General features: G+C 45.9%; 1 protein-coding gene across 1 annotated transcript in view; it reads left to right on the top strand.

Moving 5' to 3' along the window:
• Positions 1 to 1610: 1610 nt before the first annotated feature.
• LPGAT1 (lysophosphatidylglycerol acyltransferase 1) overlaps positions 1611 to 14939 on the top strand; it is a 91183-nt gene continuing 77854 nt past the window's right edge. Inside the window, exons 1-2 of the mRNA XM_077282309.1 lie at positions 1611 to 1793; positions 5228 to 5492. Of these exons, the coding sequence (XP_077138424.1) occupies positions 5255 to 5492 (238 nt within the window). The 5' untranslated portion in view covers positions 1611 to 1793; positions 5228 to 5254. The remainder of the gene's footprint in view (positions 1794 to 5227; positions 5493 to 14939) is intronic.

Raw genomic sequence — 14939 nt, forward strand, 5'->3', positions numbered from 1 at the left:
ACTGGCATCGGCTCTTCTGGCATTTGCCAGAAGTGCCCGATGTCCAGCCCGGCCCTGCCCTGACCTGCCGGCCCGGGGCCCCTGACCTGCGGGGCCCGGTCGCAATGGCGACCGCGGTCGTTACGCCCCTGGGAGTGGTGACATCGTAAGATGACCGGGGTTCATCAGCTATGAACTCCGATGACCTTACCCTTACAATAGGAGTGGTGACGTCAGTAAGGTGACCGGGGTCATTGGCTATGAACTCCGATGACCTTACCCTTACAATAGGAGTGGTGACGTCAGTAAGGTGACCGGGGTCATTGGCTATGAACTCCGATGACCTTACCCTTACAATAGGAGTGGTGACGTCAGTAAGATGACCAGGGTTCAGGGCTATGAGCTCCGGTGACCTTACCCTTACAATAGGAGTGGTGACATCAGTAAGGTGACCGGGGTCATTGGCTATGAACTCCGATGACCTTACCCTTACAATAGGAGTGGTGACGTCAGTAAGGTGACCGGGGTTCATGGCTTTGAACTCCGATGACCTTACCCTTACAATAGGAGTGATGACGTCAGTAAGGTGACCGGGGTTCATGGCTTTGAACTCCGGTAACCTCACCCTTACAATGGGAGCGGTGACGTCAGTAAGGTGACCAGGGTTGATGGCTATGAACTCCGGTGACCTTACCCTTACAATGGGAGCAGTGACGTAAGGTGACCAGGGTTCATGGCTATGAGCTCCGGTGACCTTACCCTTACAATAGGAGTGATGACGTCAGTAAGGTGACCGGGGTTCATGGCTTTGAACTCCGGTAACCTCACCCTTACTATGGGAGCGGTGACGCTCCGCTAAAAAGCCAAAAACCTCTAGTGTGACTGTAGCTTTATACAGCCGGCAGCGGAGACATAGCAGCAGTGATCGTAGCGAGCGCCGCCTGCAGCAGTTTAACCTCTTAGATGCTGCCGTCAGTTGTGCCAGAAGCTGGAAATGATTGCGGGGTGACACGGCATAGTCACGGCAGCTGGGTGGCTACTGAGAGCCCCCATGTCGGCCATGTTTGTACGTCTGCGGCTTCATAGGAGACGGGTCATACTCTCTGACACTGCGATGTTACAGCGCCTTGTACAAGTGATCGCAGGCTGAATAAAAGATGTAAATATATATTTTTTTAAAGTTCCTTTTTATATATTTAAAGAAACATAAAAACACAAAATACCGGCACTCATAAAATATCAGAACATTTATCCCCAAAAGGCGACAAATCCTCAGAATGTCAGAATCGTTGTTTTATGGATAAAAAGATCAGAAAGTCGCCTGGACCCCAAAGTGTGGAGGATAAAAACTTCACCTCGTCCCATAAAAAAAGCCCCAAATTAAAAACTTATTGCTGTTTACAAATGGAAGGAGAAGTGGGGTCCCATGAAAACCGGGCCTGCCTTATACCCCGGGGATAACGCTCAGCACCGGGCCCGTTAACTTAACCCCTGCGCCCCCGCCACCTCCGCCTCCTACAGCCCCTGCCGCCCGCTCTTCTCGTAAGCCGCCATTGCCCCGCCCTTCCTGCTCCTGACGTCAGAGGCGTGGTTTCCGGCGCGTAAAGCGATTGGTCGATTCCCAGCTGCTTTCCTCCAATCAGCGACAAGGCCTGTGCTAGTGCGAATAGCGCTGGAGGGGGATCTCGGTCAGTCAGTCAGTCAGCGCTGCTGGAAGGAGGAGGAGGCGGTGGAGGAGGAGGAGGGGGAAGGCTTCTCCCACCACCAGCTCCTCCGGCCGACACGGTCATACACCGGAATCCGGGGCCCCGCAGGTGAGTCGGGCAGAGAATGCTTGTGATTGGCGGTGAGGGCAGAGCCGGGATGTAGTCTTGTAGGAGCCGTTACATGGAGAGCGCTGTGCGCAGGCGCAGTAGTGTCAGCAGCCTGTGTCCATCCATCCGTGTGTCTGTGTGTCCTGTCACCATGGTGTGTATCATGTGTCCTTGTGTCGTCCCTGTAATCTCCGTGTAATCCCATATAATCTACACGGCTGTGTCTCACGGCTGCCCATCACGCCTCGCTCTACCCCATCGCTGATCGTTACGTCCGTGGCGACCTGGTGAAAAATGGCGAGCGATAATTCGCAGGATTTATCAATAACCATGTATTGTGTGGCGAAACTATAACTCCCAGCATGCACGGACAGCCAGACGCTCGCGGAGAGTGTGTTTGGGCATGCTGGGAGTTGTAGTTGTGCCACAGGTCGTAGAGCATTGCGATATCCGATATAAGGGGTGCGTTGATACCAATGGACTAATAAAACGCCACAGAGAGCAGTATACTAGTAAGTGGGGGTCTTCTTAATATGGCGGAGACTTATTCACTCAAGTCCCCCTGTAAATTGACCTTCTGGACCCCCTTCCCTCCTGCGCCCAGCTATTCGTCTAAGAAAATGGTGGTAAGTGACGTCATCTGTGAAAGGTCAGAATGACAGCTGAAAACTACAACTCCCAGCATGTCTGACAGCCACAGGGCGGTTTAGGCAGCTGTTGGGGCACGTTGGGAGTAGTAGTTTTACAACAGCTGGAATGCCGCAGGTTGCTGAACTCTGCTGGGGCCTAATTATAGGCTGCAGCGCAGAATAAAGGGGTCTACAGCTGATCAGCGCCCCCTCCCCGTATACACACGGACACTCTATTCTGCACCCCCCATTACAAGATTGTAGGGGCCAGGCGCCCAGTGTTTGTGCGAGGTGGCAGTGCTTATACTGGACCACCACTCCATTCAAATGGGGGTCCTAGTGGCCGGACCCCACAGATCAGACCTTTGTCACCTATCTCATGGATAGGTAATTTAAATGGGGGCGTCCAGTGCCAGACCTCCACCAATCAGACCCTTGCCGCCTATCCTAGAATTCAAATGGGGGGTCCAGTGGCCAGACACCCACCGATCAGACCCTTGTTCCCTATTCCATGGATAGGTAATTCAAATGGGGGGTCCCAGTGGCTGGACCCCCACCGATCACACCCTATCCTGTGGATTGGTAAGTTCCGTTTTTGCACCAACTCCTTTAAATGGGTTGTTTGGTGAAAACAAGATATTTCCTATCCAGGTGATATCTTGGTGATTGGTGGGCTCTGACTGCTGAGATCGGCACCGATCTGTAGGACCGGGAGGTCTTATCCCTGTGAAAATGGATCGCCGCTCCATTCATTCCCTATAGGGCTTCTGATCGCTGTACTTGCCTTTTTACGCCAGTCTCATAGAGAATGTAGTGCGGATGGGGATGAATGTTCCCCTTCTGTGTTAAAAAATGCCCTCATCGGTTTAGGACCTAGTGGTTGGACCCCCACAATCAGCAATCTGGTAGGTGATAACTTGTAACCAGACATCCCCTTTAAGATGCCTTTATCTCCCCATATTGCCATTCCGGAATCTTGAGGTCATGGAGACGTCCATTGCTCTCAGGATGTGGTTATTCTTGATCCTCAGGTTGAAAATGTCAGATAATTTTTATTATATTCTAGTTTAATTGTCCCGTTCCTCTGTTGTTCCTCCTGGCAATGAATGGGACGCATCCCTGAGCACTGTGACAATGGCCCGGCTATGCTGCCCTCTATGTTACTATTTTCTAGCCCCTGCATAACACCCTCTATTTGCTGACTGCACAGACTGAGTTCACTGATAATCCATCAGTGAGTTCGGGAAGTTTATAACTACGGTATTATCTTGCTCCTGTTCACTGATTTATGACAGCAAAAGTTCAGCTCAACTTTCATTTTGTTGAAAATCGGCTGAGAGGAGCTCAGAAGAAGGAAGATAGGAGTTATCACCTGTCCTGTCAGGCCGAGCTCACTGACGGATTCTCAGTTAACTCCATCTACAGTCAACAAATAGGTCTTGCAACACAGAGACTGTGGAATGCAAAACTTATACTGAAACCAAACCAAAAATCTATGCATTTCAGTAAAAAATCTGCTCCTGAAGGTGTAAGTATTCTATTTATTCGTTCTTTTCTAGGAGGAGGAACTGCACAACACGAGAAATTCCTCCCAATTGTTATTTCATCGTATGCCTGATGTGTGATGGGGGCTCTTTAGATCTTCTGAGCCATAAAGTAAATGTGTCTGAATGCTTCACTTATAATGCTGATGGAGCGTAATGGTATTTCAGCCCCCCATGATTTTGAGGGGTCCCTGCTCGGTATGTTTCAGGGTAAGACATTGGTGGGGTCCGGGAAGTGACCCAGGAATGTATGGGCCGTGGCCAGTCTAAGCCTAGATGGCTACTACAGAGCAGATGCATTTGCAAAAAGTGAAAAAGTGGACGTGTTCTAAGTTCCGGATAACGTTAGTTCCCGTGCCTTTACCGTGGAGCACTGTGGTTTTAGAAGGAGGCCTTGTCTTTCTAACCCTGGACAACCCCTTTAAGCTGCGAGTTACAACACGTGATGTCATATGACGTGGACCTTGTGCGCAGTGGCAAAACCCATGTTCCTTAAGGTTCTATGTAATCCTTGCAGAGCAATGGAGTTGGTCCTGAGGATACCGCCCCTTTAAAGGTCCATTCGTGTTTCCCCTTGGAAAGCTTGCTTTTGGCATCTCCTTCTATCGGAGCCTCAAACCAGGACGAAATATGACAATGGAAGAGGCCGGTCCTCTCGGCTTCAGCTATGAGAAAGCTGTCCCCCATCTTAAAATCAAAGGCAAATGCCACATCACAATTTGGGTAAAATGTTCGCCCCTTGTGAACCCTATTGACTTGGATTGTACTGACCCGTCCTGCTAAGCATGCATTGACCCTTTCCTACATTTTTTTTCTGCATGGTTCTGGCGGGCGGCACAGGGTCCGTTCTCATGGTCAGGGCTACCAGCCACATGTAGGGTTTTTCTCTCTCCATTGATGCGTCCCTGATCCCTTCGTCGTGCCTTCAATGTGACCTTGTCACCATGTCAGCAGCGGACCACTGCGCAGTGAGTTTTTCGCCAGCTGGGGACAGCGAGGGGTGCGAGAAGATGGGTGTCACCACTTTAGCGATAGTACGAGCTCGTCACTATTGGCAAAGAGGAAGTTTAATTGTCAACACGCGGTAACTCTGATCTAGATTCACGTGTCAACACTGTGCTGGGATCTATAGCAGAGGCGCCCCCTACAGGAAAAAAATCTTACTCCACAGTCGTCCCCCCAGATGAATGAAATGTATGGCTTTCTGTAGGGGTCTTCTTTATATTCTCCCTTTTAATCATTCTTTTTCACCCCCTTCCAGGCACTAGTTCAGCTCTGCGTGGGCAAGATGGCCGTCAACCTGGAGACGATGAAGAAGATGGGATCCGTTATGTTCATCGTGGTTGTCCGGTTCGCCTTCATGGTGGTCAACAACATGGTTGCCATCCCGTCCTATGTATTATATTTACTAGCGCTGCAGCCGCTCAGACTTATAGACAGTAAACTCTTCTGGTATATAGAGGGGGTCATGTTTAAATGGCTCTTGGCTATGGTGGCGTCCTGGGGCTGGACAGCGGGGTACACAGGTAAGGTCACCGGTGATCGCTCGCTGATGACAGTTTTGGATATGTACAAGCCGTGCTGCTCCGTAGGGGGGCACTTATTTATTCATGTATCATCAGACGTCCTCTGCTACATATCATGTGAATCGGCGAATCTGACTACTGAAGATGGCGTCAGTTCGGGTTCGACACCAGTATCTATAGAGCATTCCCACCACCTCCTCCGCTATGGCTGTGTATTTACTGAAGTTCTGGAATTCTGTTCATGCATCTGGGGCTCTGGATGAGCATTGCCAGGAATGGCAACTCTACTGTTGTTTTTATTATGACATTTTTTTGGGAGAGAGCTTCGGGGATGGTACATTGCAACACTGTGAAACCGAATGTGTCACTCACATGTGTGACAGCCAAACATTGCAGACCCTCTACAAGAGGGTAGGGGGTTTCCATTCCTGTGCACGTGGTTTTATGCTTCAGTTACTGTGATATTGCAAAGCGTTCCAGACGGGCATAAAACTGGTGCAAATCTACGCCCTTATCACAGCACAAGTTCCCCCGGACTTAGTTTTGGTCATCATAAAACCGGAGCTTGTATCTGCAATATGGGCACAGAATGGCGGCTATTTTACACTAGTCTGCAGCTGGCGAGAGGTATGAAGATGTCACAGAGGGGCAGCAGAAAGGCTTCGCACAACCATGTATCATGTCCGTACACTTTGTAGCCATGCTGACTGTTTTCACAAGCCATGAGATCACTAATAATTTTGATTATACAGGAATTTGGGGGTAGTGATCCTCTTTTAAAGGAGACCTGTCACTTACTATAAATTTGTATTTTTGTAACCTGCTGTAAAAGCTGCTGTTCTCCTGAATCCGGCGATGTTTTTCTTTTCTTCCTGGGCCTCACAGTTCCTGAGATATGGCCCCCTCTTTCCGCTATGTAAATGTCCCAAGTGGGCGTGTTCCTTTAGATGTGAGGACCACGCCCACTTTACTTAAAAAAACCAAATAAATAAACAGATTTATATACATTGAAGAGTGGGGTCTTATCTCAGGAACGGAAAGGCGCAGGAAGAAAAGAAAAACATCTCCGGATTCAGGAGAACAGCGTTACTTACTCCAGATAAAAAGAAAGCTCATATTTTAGGGTCAGTGATGGGGTCCGCTTTATAGAGTTTATATAACGCTTGTGACATGTTCTGGTTATTTGGTATGGTTTCTTACGATGAACGCCGTGTTATGCTCCTGGAGGGTGCAGGATTTCTCCGCCATGTTCCCATGTGCTCCATGTTCTCTAATCCATATTCTTTCACTCTCTCCAGCCATTTGTTTTCTCATTCATTGATTTTTCCTGGAATCTGGTGCGACTGTGTAGCCCTGCGGTCAGAACTGAGACTGTAGTGACACTGTGGATGTAAAATGGTGCCAATTACTGAGCCGTTGGCACTGCCCGGGTGATGGCATGATGTCTACTTCCTCCGATCACCTCCAAAGCAGCAGGAGAAAACTGCTCGCAGAGTGTACTGTAAATATCTGGATTTCCTGGAAGCGCGGCTGTATATACTCACACCCGGCTATACAGGTTCAGCTGTTTCTGGTTCCCCTATTTTGTATTTTAAGCGCCGAGGATCTTGAGGCAATGGAGGATCAGGTTTCTGCATTGTTTCCAAGACGGTCAGCTGAGTTTGCTGTGACTGTGACTTTCCACCAGCCGTTCTCTTAAAGAAGAGCTTCACCCTTGGGAATAGCATTTTGCAGACGTGAGATCACTGTGTGCTGTATCTCATAGACTTCAATGGATTGGGAAAACTTCTTTTAAATTAGTCTTTAATTTTCTTCCATTTTTCTGCGGCAGTGTTTCTATCGGTTCTTTTATCCTCCTGAGTGATCTTCAAAGCTGATACAAAGCCATCCTGGTTCTGATAACTCTGCTCTCCCTCCCTTCTCTCAGCATTAGGCTGGGGTCACACATGGCGTAAGACAATACGCCACGTATTATACGTCCGTACTACGGCCGTAATACGGAGAAATGTTCCCAAAATAGTGATCCGTAGTCAGGGTGTGTCAGCGTATTTTGCGCATGGCATCCTCCGTATGTAATCCGTATGGCATCCGTACTGCGAGATTTTCGCGCAGGCTTGCAAAACCGACATCTAATGGATTTATGTGCTCAAATGTTCGGGAAAACATATATACAGTATATATATATATATATGTCATTGTGACACATATATATATATTCTGTATTTAGATTTCAATCAGCGCGATATCTGTGAACAGCCGGTAATTCAATTGCCGGCTTTTCATTTCTCCTGCACAAACCCGACAGGATATGAGACATGGTTTACATACAGTAAACCATCTCATATCCCCCTTTTTTTTGCATATTCCACACTACTAATGTTAGTAGTGTGTATGTGCAAAATTTCTGCGCTGTAGCTGCTAAAATAAAGGGTTAAATGGCGGAAAAAATTGGCGTGGGCTCCCGCGCAATTTTCTCCGCCAGAGCGGTAAAGCCAGTGACTGAGGGCAGATATTAATAGCCAGGAGAGGGTCCATGGTTATTGGCCCCCCCGTGGCTAAAAACATCTGCCCCCAGCCACCCCAGAAAAGGCACATCTGGAAGATGCGCCTATTCTGGCACTTGGCCACTCTCTTCCCACTCCCTGTAGCGGTGGGATATGGGGTAATGAAGGGTTAATGCCACCTTGCTATTGTAAGGTGACATTAAGCCAGATTAATAATGGAGAGGCGTCAATTATGACACCTCTCCATTATTAATCCAATTGTAGGAAAGGGTTAAAAAACACACACACATGATTGAAAAGTATTTTAATGAAATAAACACAGCGGTTGTTGTAATAATTTATTGTTCTCTCAAATCCATTTGCAGTCCCTCGCTTGGCAACATAATAAACGCACAAGATACATACCTTCTGATGTACTGTCAGGTCCAACGATGTAATCCATCTGAAGGGGTTAACTAATATTACAGGCAGGAGCCCTGCTATAATGCAGCTGTGCTCCGTGCCTGTAATCCCCGGCGAATGAATGAAATGTAGGTCATTGACCTACATTTCATTCATTCGCGGTGAGGCGCCCTCTGGTGGATGTTCTCATGAACTGCAGCCTGGGAACTTTTTCCCACGCTCCAGGTCATATGAGGACATCCACCAGGGGGCGCATCACCGCGAATGAATGAAATGTAGGTCAATGACCTACATTTCATTCATTCGCCGGGGATTACAGGCACGGAGCACAGCTGCATTATAGCAGGGCTCCTGCCTGTAATATTAGTTAACCCCTTCAGATGGATTACATCGTTGGACCTGACAGTACATCAGAAGGTATGTATCTTGTGCGTTTATTATGTTGCCAAGCGAGGGACTGCAAATGGATTTGAGAGAACAATAAATTATTACAACAACCGCTGTGTTTATTTCATTAAAATACTTTTCAATCATGTGTGTGTGTGTGTGTGTTTTTTTAACCCTTTCCTACAATTGGATTAATAATGGATAGGTGTCATAATTGACGCCTCTCCATCATTAATCTGGCTTAATGTCACCTTCCAATAGCAAGGTGGCATTAACCCTTCAATACCCCATATCCCACCGCTACAGGGAGTGGGAAGAGAGTGGCCAAGTGCCAGAATAGGCGCATCTTCCAGATGTGCCTTTTCTGGGGTGGCTGGGGGCAGATGTTTGTAGCCACGGGGGGGCCAATAACCATGGACCCTCTCCTGGCTATTAATATCTGCCCTCAGTCACTGGCTTTACCGCTCTGGCGGAGAAAATTGCGCGGGAGCCCACGCCAATTTTTTCCGCCATTTAACCCTTTATTTCAGCAGCTACAGCGCTGAAATTTTGCACATACACACTACTAACATTAGTAGTGTGGAATATGCAAAAAAAAAGGGGATATGAGATGGTTTACTGTATGTAATCATGTCTCATATCATGTCGGGTTTGTGCAGGAGAAATGAAAAGCCGGCAATTGAATTACCGACTTTTCACTATCAGCGCTGCGTATTTCTCGCAAGTCACACTGCTGGTCCGTGTGGAATCCGTATTTTTCTCGCCCCCATAGACTTTCATTGGCGTATTATTTGCGCAATACGCTGACAAACGCAGCATGCTGCGATTTTGTACGGCCGTAGAACGCCGTATAATACTGAACCGTAATATACGGCTAATAGGAGCAGCCCCATTGAGAAGCATTGTGCCGTATGTAATGCGAGTTTTACGTACGTAGTTTTTGCGCTCTTACGTACGTAAAACACGCATGTGTGACCCCAGCCTTAGAGATAGCAGTGGAGAGAGGTGGTTTTTTATAGATCTCCACATCCTGGAGAGGGGAGAAAGTATCTCTGAGAGGGCAGAGAAAGGTGGAAAGCACATGAAGAGGAAATAAGTGCAGGATAGAAGCTGTGCTATGTGAACAGTGAGGACAGCAGTGCCCTGGATACTTGCAGAGCTGATATCCAGCCTTTATTCCTGGGAGAGACACTCCCACACGAAAATCTGAAACAGCAGATGATCTAAGACTGGAACATTCTTAACAAGAGGCAACCAACAACCTATGTAAAAGTCGAGTGTCCATAGCCTTTAAATTTCTGATTTCCTTTTAAAGGGGTATTCCCATTTTAGAAAATGTCTTCTAACTAGGATATGTGATTGCTGGAGGTCTGACCTCCTAGGACTCTCATCGATTCTGAGCATGGCCGCTGTGCAGGAAGACGCTTCTGTGCTGGCCCTGTTGAGGTGTTCCCTTTATAAGTTAGAGGTAGTGTTTAGTTTGATGGATGGGATCGCGTCTGTCTGAATGTACATTTGCAGCCTGTCGATCAACAATGAATCTGCTCCTTTTAGCTGACACAGATTTTTTTAAGGGAAATTGTGCCATTTGGACTTTTTAGAAAAGCGGACCTGTCATCATGCGGTGTTGCCCTTTAAAGCAAATCAGTCAGAAGACCCCGCTGCCCTGTTTAACTCTTTTACATATGTACTACTAGGAGAAAATGGGAAAAGTTGGATCAGAGTAAAGAGTGGAGAGATGCAAATTAAGGCCGAGTACACATCATGTTGGGGCCGCACATTAGTGGCTCCATCGGGGCTTCCATGATCATAAGGCAGGTGTAGTCCATTTGTACTTCTTAGGCAGACACAAAAGCGCGGGTACCGTACTTATCGGTGGCTTTGTCGGGAGGTGCCATCTGAATCTTGTGGTGTTTTTTTTTTTCATGGCTTTTGACAGATGCTGAGGCGCTAACTTATGGCCCGAGTGTAATTCGATCATTCTTGTGATTTTTTTTTTTTTTTTAGGTCAGCCAATCATCCAAAGTGTAATACCGTATTTCTCCACTAGTGGCCTCTGCACAGAAAGTGTATGGCCAGAATAAGCTTCATCTGGGGAGAAGATCGCTTGGGTTCTAGTAGTCAGGCTCACCGCAGCCAGTATAGCACTTTTGCAAATTTTTAGAAGGGGCATCGTCTTAACTAGATAACACCTATAATTTTACCAGGGATTCCCCCCAAAATTAAAATCATACCTTTAAAAAAAATAAAATAAAAATGAAATGGTTGTCATACAAACTTGCAAAACTTCCAGCACACGCCATGGCCACACACATCCTCCACATTGTACGTCTGATCCTTTCTTACATGGTTCCCGTTGAAGTCTGTAATTCAAGACAAGTAGTAATTATAGATTATAGTAACCCCACGAACCCCAGACCTGTCCCTAGAGGCGCGGTACCACCCGGGGCTTAGGAAAAGCAGCATGAAACGAATGCCTTCAAACCAGATCTATAAATTCTTGCGGTTCAGTTTCGTTGTGTTCTTTTTCGTCAACGAGACCTTTACAATTCCACCCTGTGTAGTAGCGCTGCACCATGTGGTATCGGAGGAATATGATATATGGGGGTCTTATGTAGCCTAGAAAACTGGACTTGTAGCCGCTCAAAGCCAAAGGCCAAAGTATTGCTGAAACAGGTGATAACATACTGATTTTGTGGGGGCCCAACTAGTGCAGCCGCCACTGACCCCAAAGATTGGGCACTGAAATGCCCTGTTATAATGGAGCCACTGCATGTCTGAGTCATGACATTAAATAAATAAATAAATAAATAAATAAATATATAAAATAATAAAAATTAAATCTACGAATAATTGTTGGCTTCAGTGAAAGGCCCCAAGTCATGGCTCCTTTGTCTCCACTTAATAAGAGGATGGAAATGCCATTTACAGCAGGGGGTCCCTCCACTCACAGCGGGGGTCCCTTTACTCAACAGCCAAAGCTTTTGAGACCTGAAACAAACTTTGCGTTTAACTTTTCTTTTTTCACTACTAGTCTTACTGGACAAAACGTAACCCTGCAATCCAATAATCCATATTTATTCACACATTTGACTTACTATTTTAAAAAGTATAATATACTGTAAATGTATTTTATATACTTTATTTTTTACTGTTATATATTTTTCTATACTTATTTTGGATACAATTTTTTTAATTGTTTTCTATACTGAATTTAAGATGTATTTTTTTGACTTTTAGTTAGTTTTATGCTTTAGACACTATTCTATCTTTGTTGTATTACATTTTGCTATATACTTTATTATACTTTTTAATGCTATTTTATATACTTCTATATCAAAGTAAAATGTCAATAAAATATCACAGAAAATAGTATAAAAATATTAAATGTGTATAAAAAACTAATAGTTAAATATTTTTATTTACATGATTTTTTTTTTATACATTTTCAAATTAAACCTTTTTAATTATTGTATTTTTTTTTCCCCCTAAGTCTTTGAAAAGAGAATGTAAATACTTAGAAAATAGTTATAATGGGATTTAATCTTCTCCTAGAAATATAACATCATATAAAAGTTTTTATAATAAAGTTTAATTTTTTTCCGCCTTTTTGTAAACAAAGCTAAGGTTGTTATCCTGACTGCGGGGTATGTGAGGCCTGGTTGTATTTTATATTTTTCGTGTTTTCAGCCTCGTCTACACAAAGGTCACGTCTGTGGCACTCTCCGTGTCGCTGCATCTGTCACCTTGAGAAGATCACAGGCCCGTACGTTCCACTCGTTATCCGATCCTGTATTTAATCATGGCGGGGAGCCTGAGCGGCTTTTTAATAATACAACAAATTCTTCATAGTTTTCAGTACTTAAGCCAATTTATTCCCTGCCAAGGTAGCGTTCATTTACCGAGCTCCGTGGGAACATGGGTGACGGCATATGTCTTAAAGCCCTCTAAGATTGCCCTATAACGGACAATATCTTTTTTTTTTTTTTTTTTTTCTTTATAATCTGCATTATGCAATCCCTCTGTTATTCCTCCTGGAAATGTAGTAAGTCACAACTGAACGTTACTTTTTAACTTTTTCCCCTGTTAAGAGGTGTGTCCATTTAGAATGGCACTGATTGGACAACGTCATAGAGTGCAGCGACACGCCCCCTGAGCCAACCAATTGCATCCGATTGACATTTTATTCCTAAATTTCTAGGAAGAATAAAGGAAGAACATGAGAGCAGAGTTCTATAATTAATATTTGTGAAGGAGCACAAGTATTAAGACTGACGGGGAAGAAAACTCACAAGCTCCTCTTTGAAGTATTTGTGGTTTGTTATTTTTTGTGGGGGGGGTAAGGGAAGTTGCAATACCAGTCACAGCCTACCCACAAGTGTGGGTGCTGTTTTTTTGGGATTTTTTATTTTTATCACCGATCATCCTTTTTTAGGCTTTGTGCCAAGTATGGCAGGATTAGGGGTTCCAACCATAGCCAAAGTAATGGGCTGGGTCCAACCGATCCTGAGAACGGGGCTTGTGTACGCGCCTCTCCTCCCGAATGATCATGATCTGTTCATTGTTGACAGATTTATTGTGGGTGTAAGATTTGCACCTCGGTGGTCCCAGTGCATGGCTCCTGCGAGGGACTGAGCGATCCGATAGGGATGGCAGGAACTGTTGTCATAGGCCCAGATTTTATAGAAAAGTTCTAACCTTGTGTGTAACCATCCTGCAATCTGCATTATTCTGTGCATTGTCTTTGTGCCGCGTCTGTCTCTGTTTTTTCATCCAGTCTGATTTTTTTCCTTCGTACTGAGGCCCCTTGTGCATAAACATATGTGCATTAGTTCCCCAGATAAGGAGCTTCCTCCGAGGCCGAATTAATTAGTGCAGCGCTGCTGTCAGATGGCTGCCACTCTCCTGTGTATTACCCTGTATGATCACGGCGCCGTATCTGGCCTCGCCGTGCGGCACATCGGCAGTCTGTGTTCTCTGATCACCAGTAAGTCCTGGATGACCAGAACCTGGGCAGCACCCGGGATCGGAGCCAGTCTGATGCCACTAGTGATGGGTATGGTGCCGGTGTACATGGCTGTGATCAGCAGTTGACTCCAGCCCGCCTGCACTGTTTGTTGGAGTGTAAGGAGGGCTGAATGGTTCACTCATCTCTTGGAAGGTTCAGGGGGTCGCCCATCCACAGCAGAGGGTCATAGAAGTTTCCTACAATTTGTATGGGGGTCTTCAGTGATTCCCATGTATCTTCCCCGGAGACTGTCTCTCACCCCTCTGGTTGGAGGATGACTTTGTTGAGTAGAAAGGCCCAGAAATAGCAGTGAGTATCTGGTAAGGCCGCGTGTAAGGTCTCATGGCGGCAGCTGTTATCTCGTCATGTCTTCCAGACTCTCGGGGGCTCTAGCCTGTATCCTGTCACATTAGGCGCACAAGCCTGCCTCTTATAAATTATGAAATGACCATTAAAACCGCACTACACATCAGCGTTTTCTGCTAAAGCAATCGCTATAAAAGCCTCTTACTTGGACGCCCTTTTTTCGCTCCATTATATGACAATGTGATGAAATCGGTCTCTTCTAGATGATATGATGGGACAATTAAGATCTCCTTTCCCTACAGTAAGGAGCCTGACAGCATGTCACCCTGTATTCTACCCCAGAGCTGCACTCACTATTCTGCTGGTGCAGTCACTGTGTACATACATTACATTACTGATCCTGAGTTACATCCTGTATTCTACCCCAGAGCTGCACTCACTATTCTGCTGGTGCAGTCACTGTGTACATACATTACATTACTGATCCTGAGTTACATCCTGTATTATACCCCAGAGCTGCACTCACTATTCTGCTGGTGCAGTCACTGTGTACATACATTACTGATCCTGAGTTACCTCCTGTATTATACTCCAGAGCTGCACTCACTATTCTGCTGGTGCAGTCACTGTGTACATACATTACATTACTGATCCTGAGTTACATCCTGTATTCTACCCCAGAGCTGCACTCACTATTCTGCTGGTGCAGTCACTGTGTACATACATTACTGATCCTGAGTTACATCCTGTATTATACTCCAGAGCTGCACTCACTATTCTGCTGGTGCAGTCACTGTGTACATACATCACTGATCCTGAGTTACATCCTGTATTATACTC

This window comes from Ranitomeya variabilis, chromosome 2 (assembly GCF_051348905.1).
Source record: "Ranitomeya variabilis isolate aRanVar5 chromosome 2, aRanVar5.hap1, whole genome shotgun sequence".
Lineage (NCBI taxonomy): Eukaryota > Metazoa > Chordata > Amphibia > Anura > Dendrobatidae > Ranitomeya > Ranitomeya variabilis.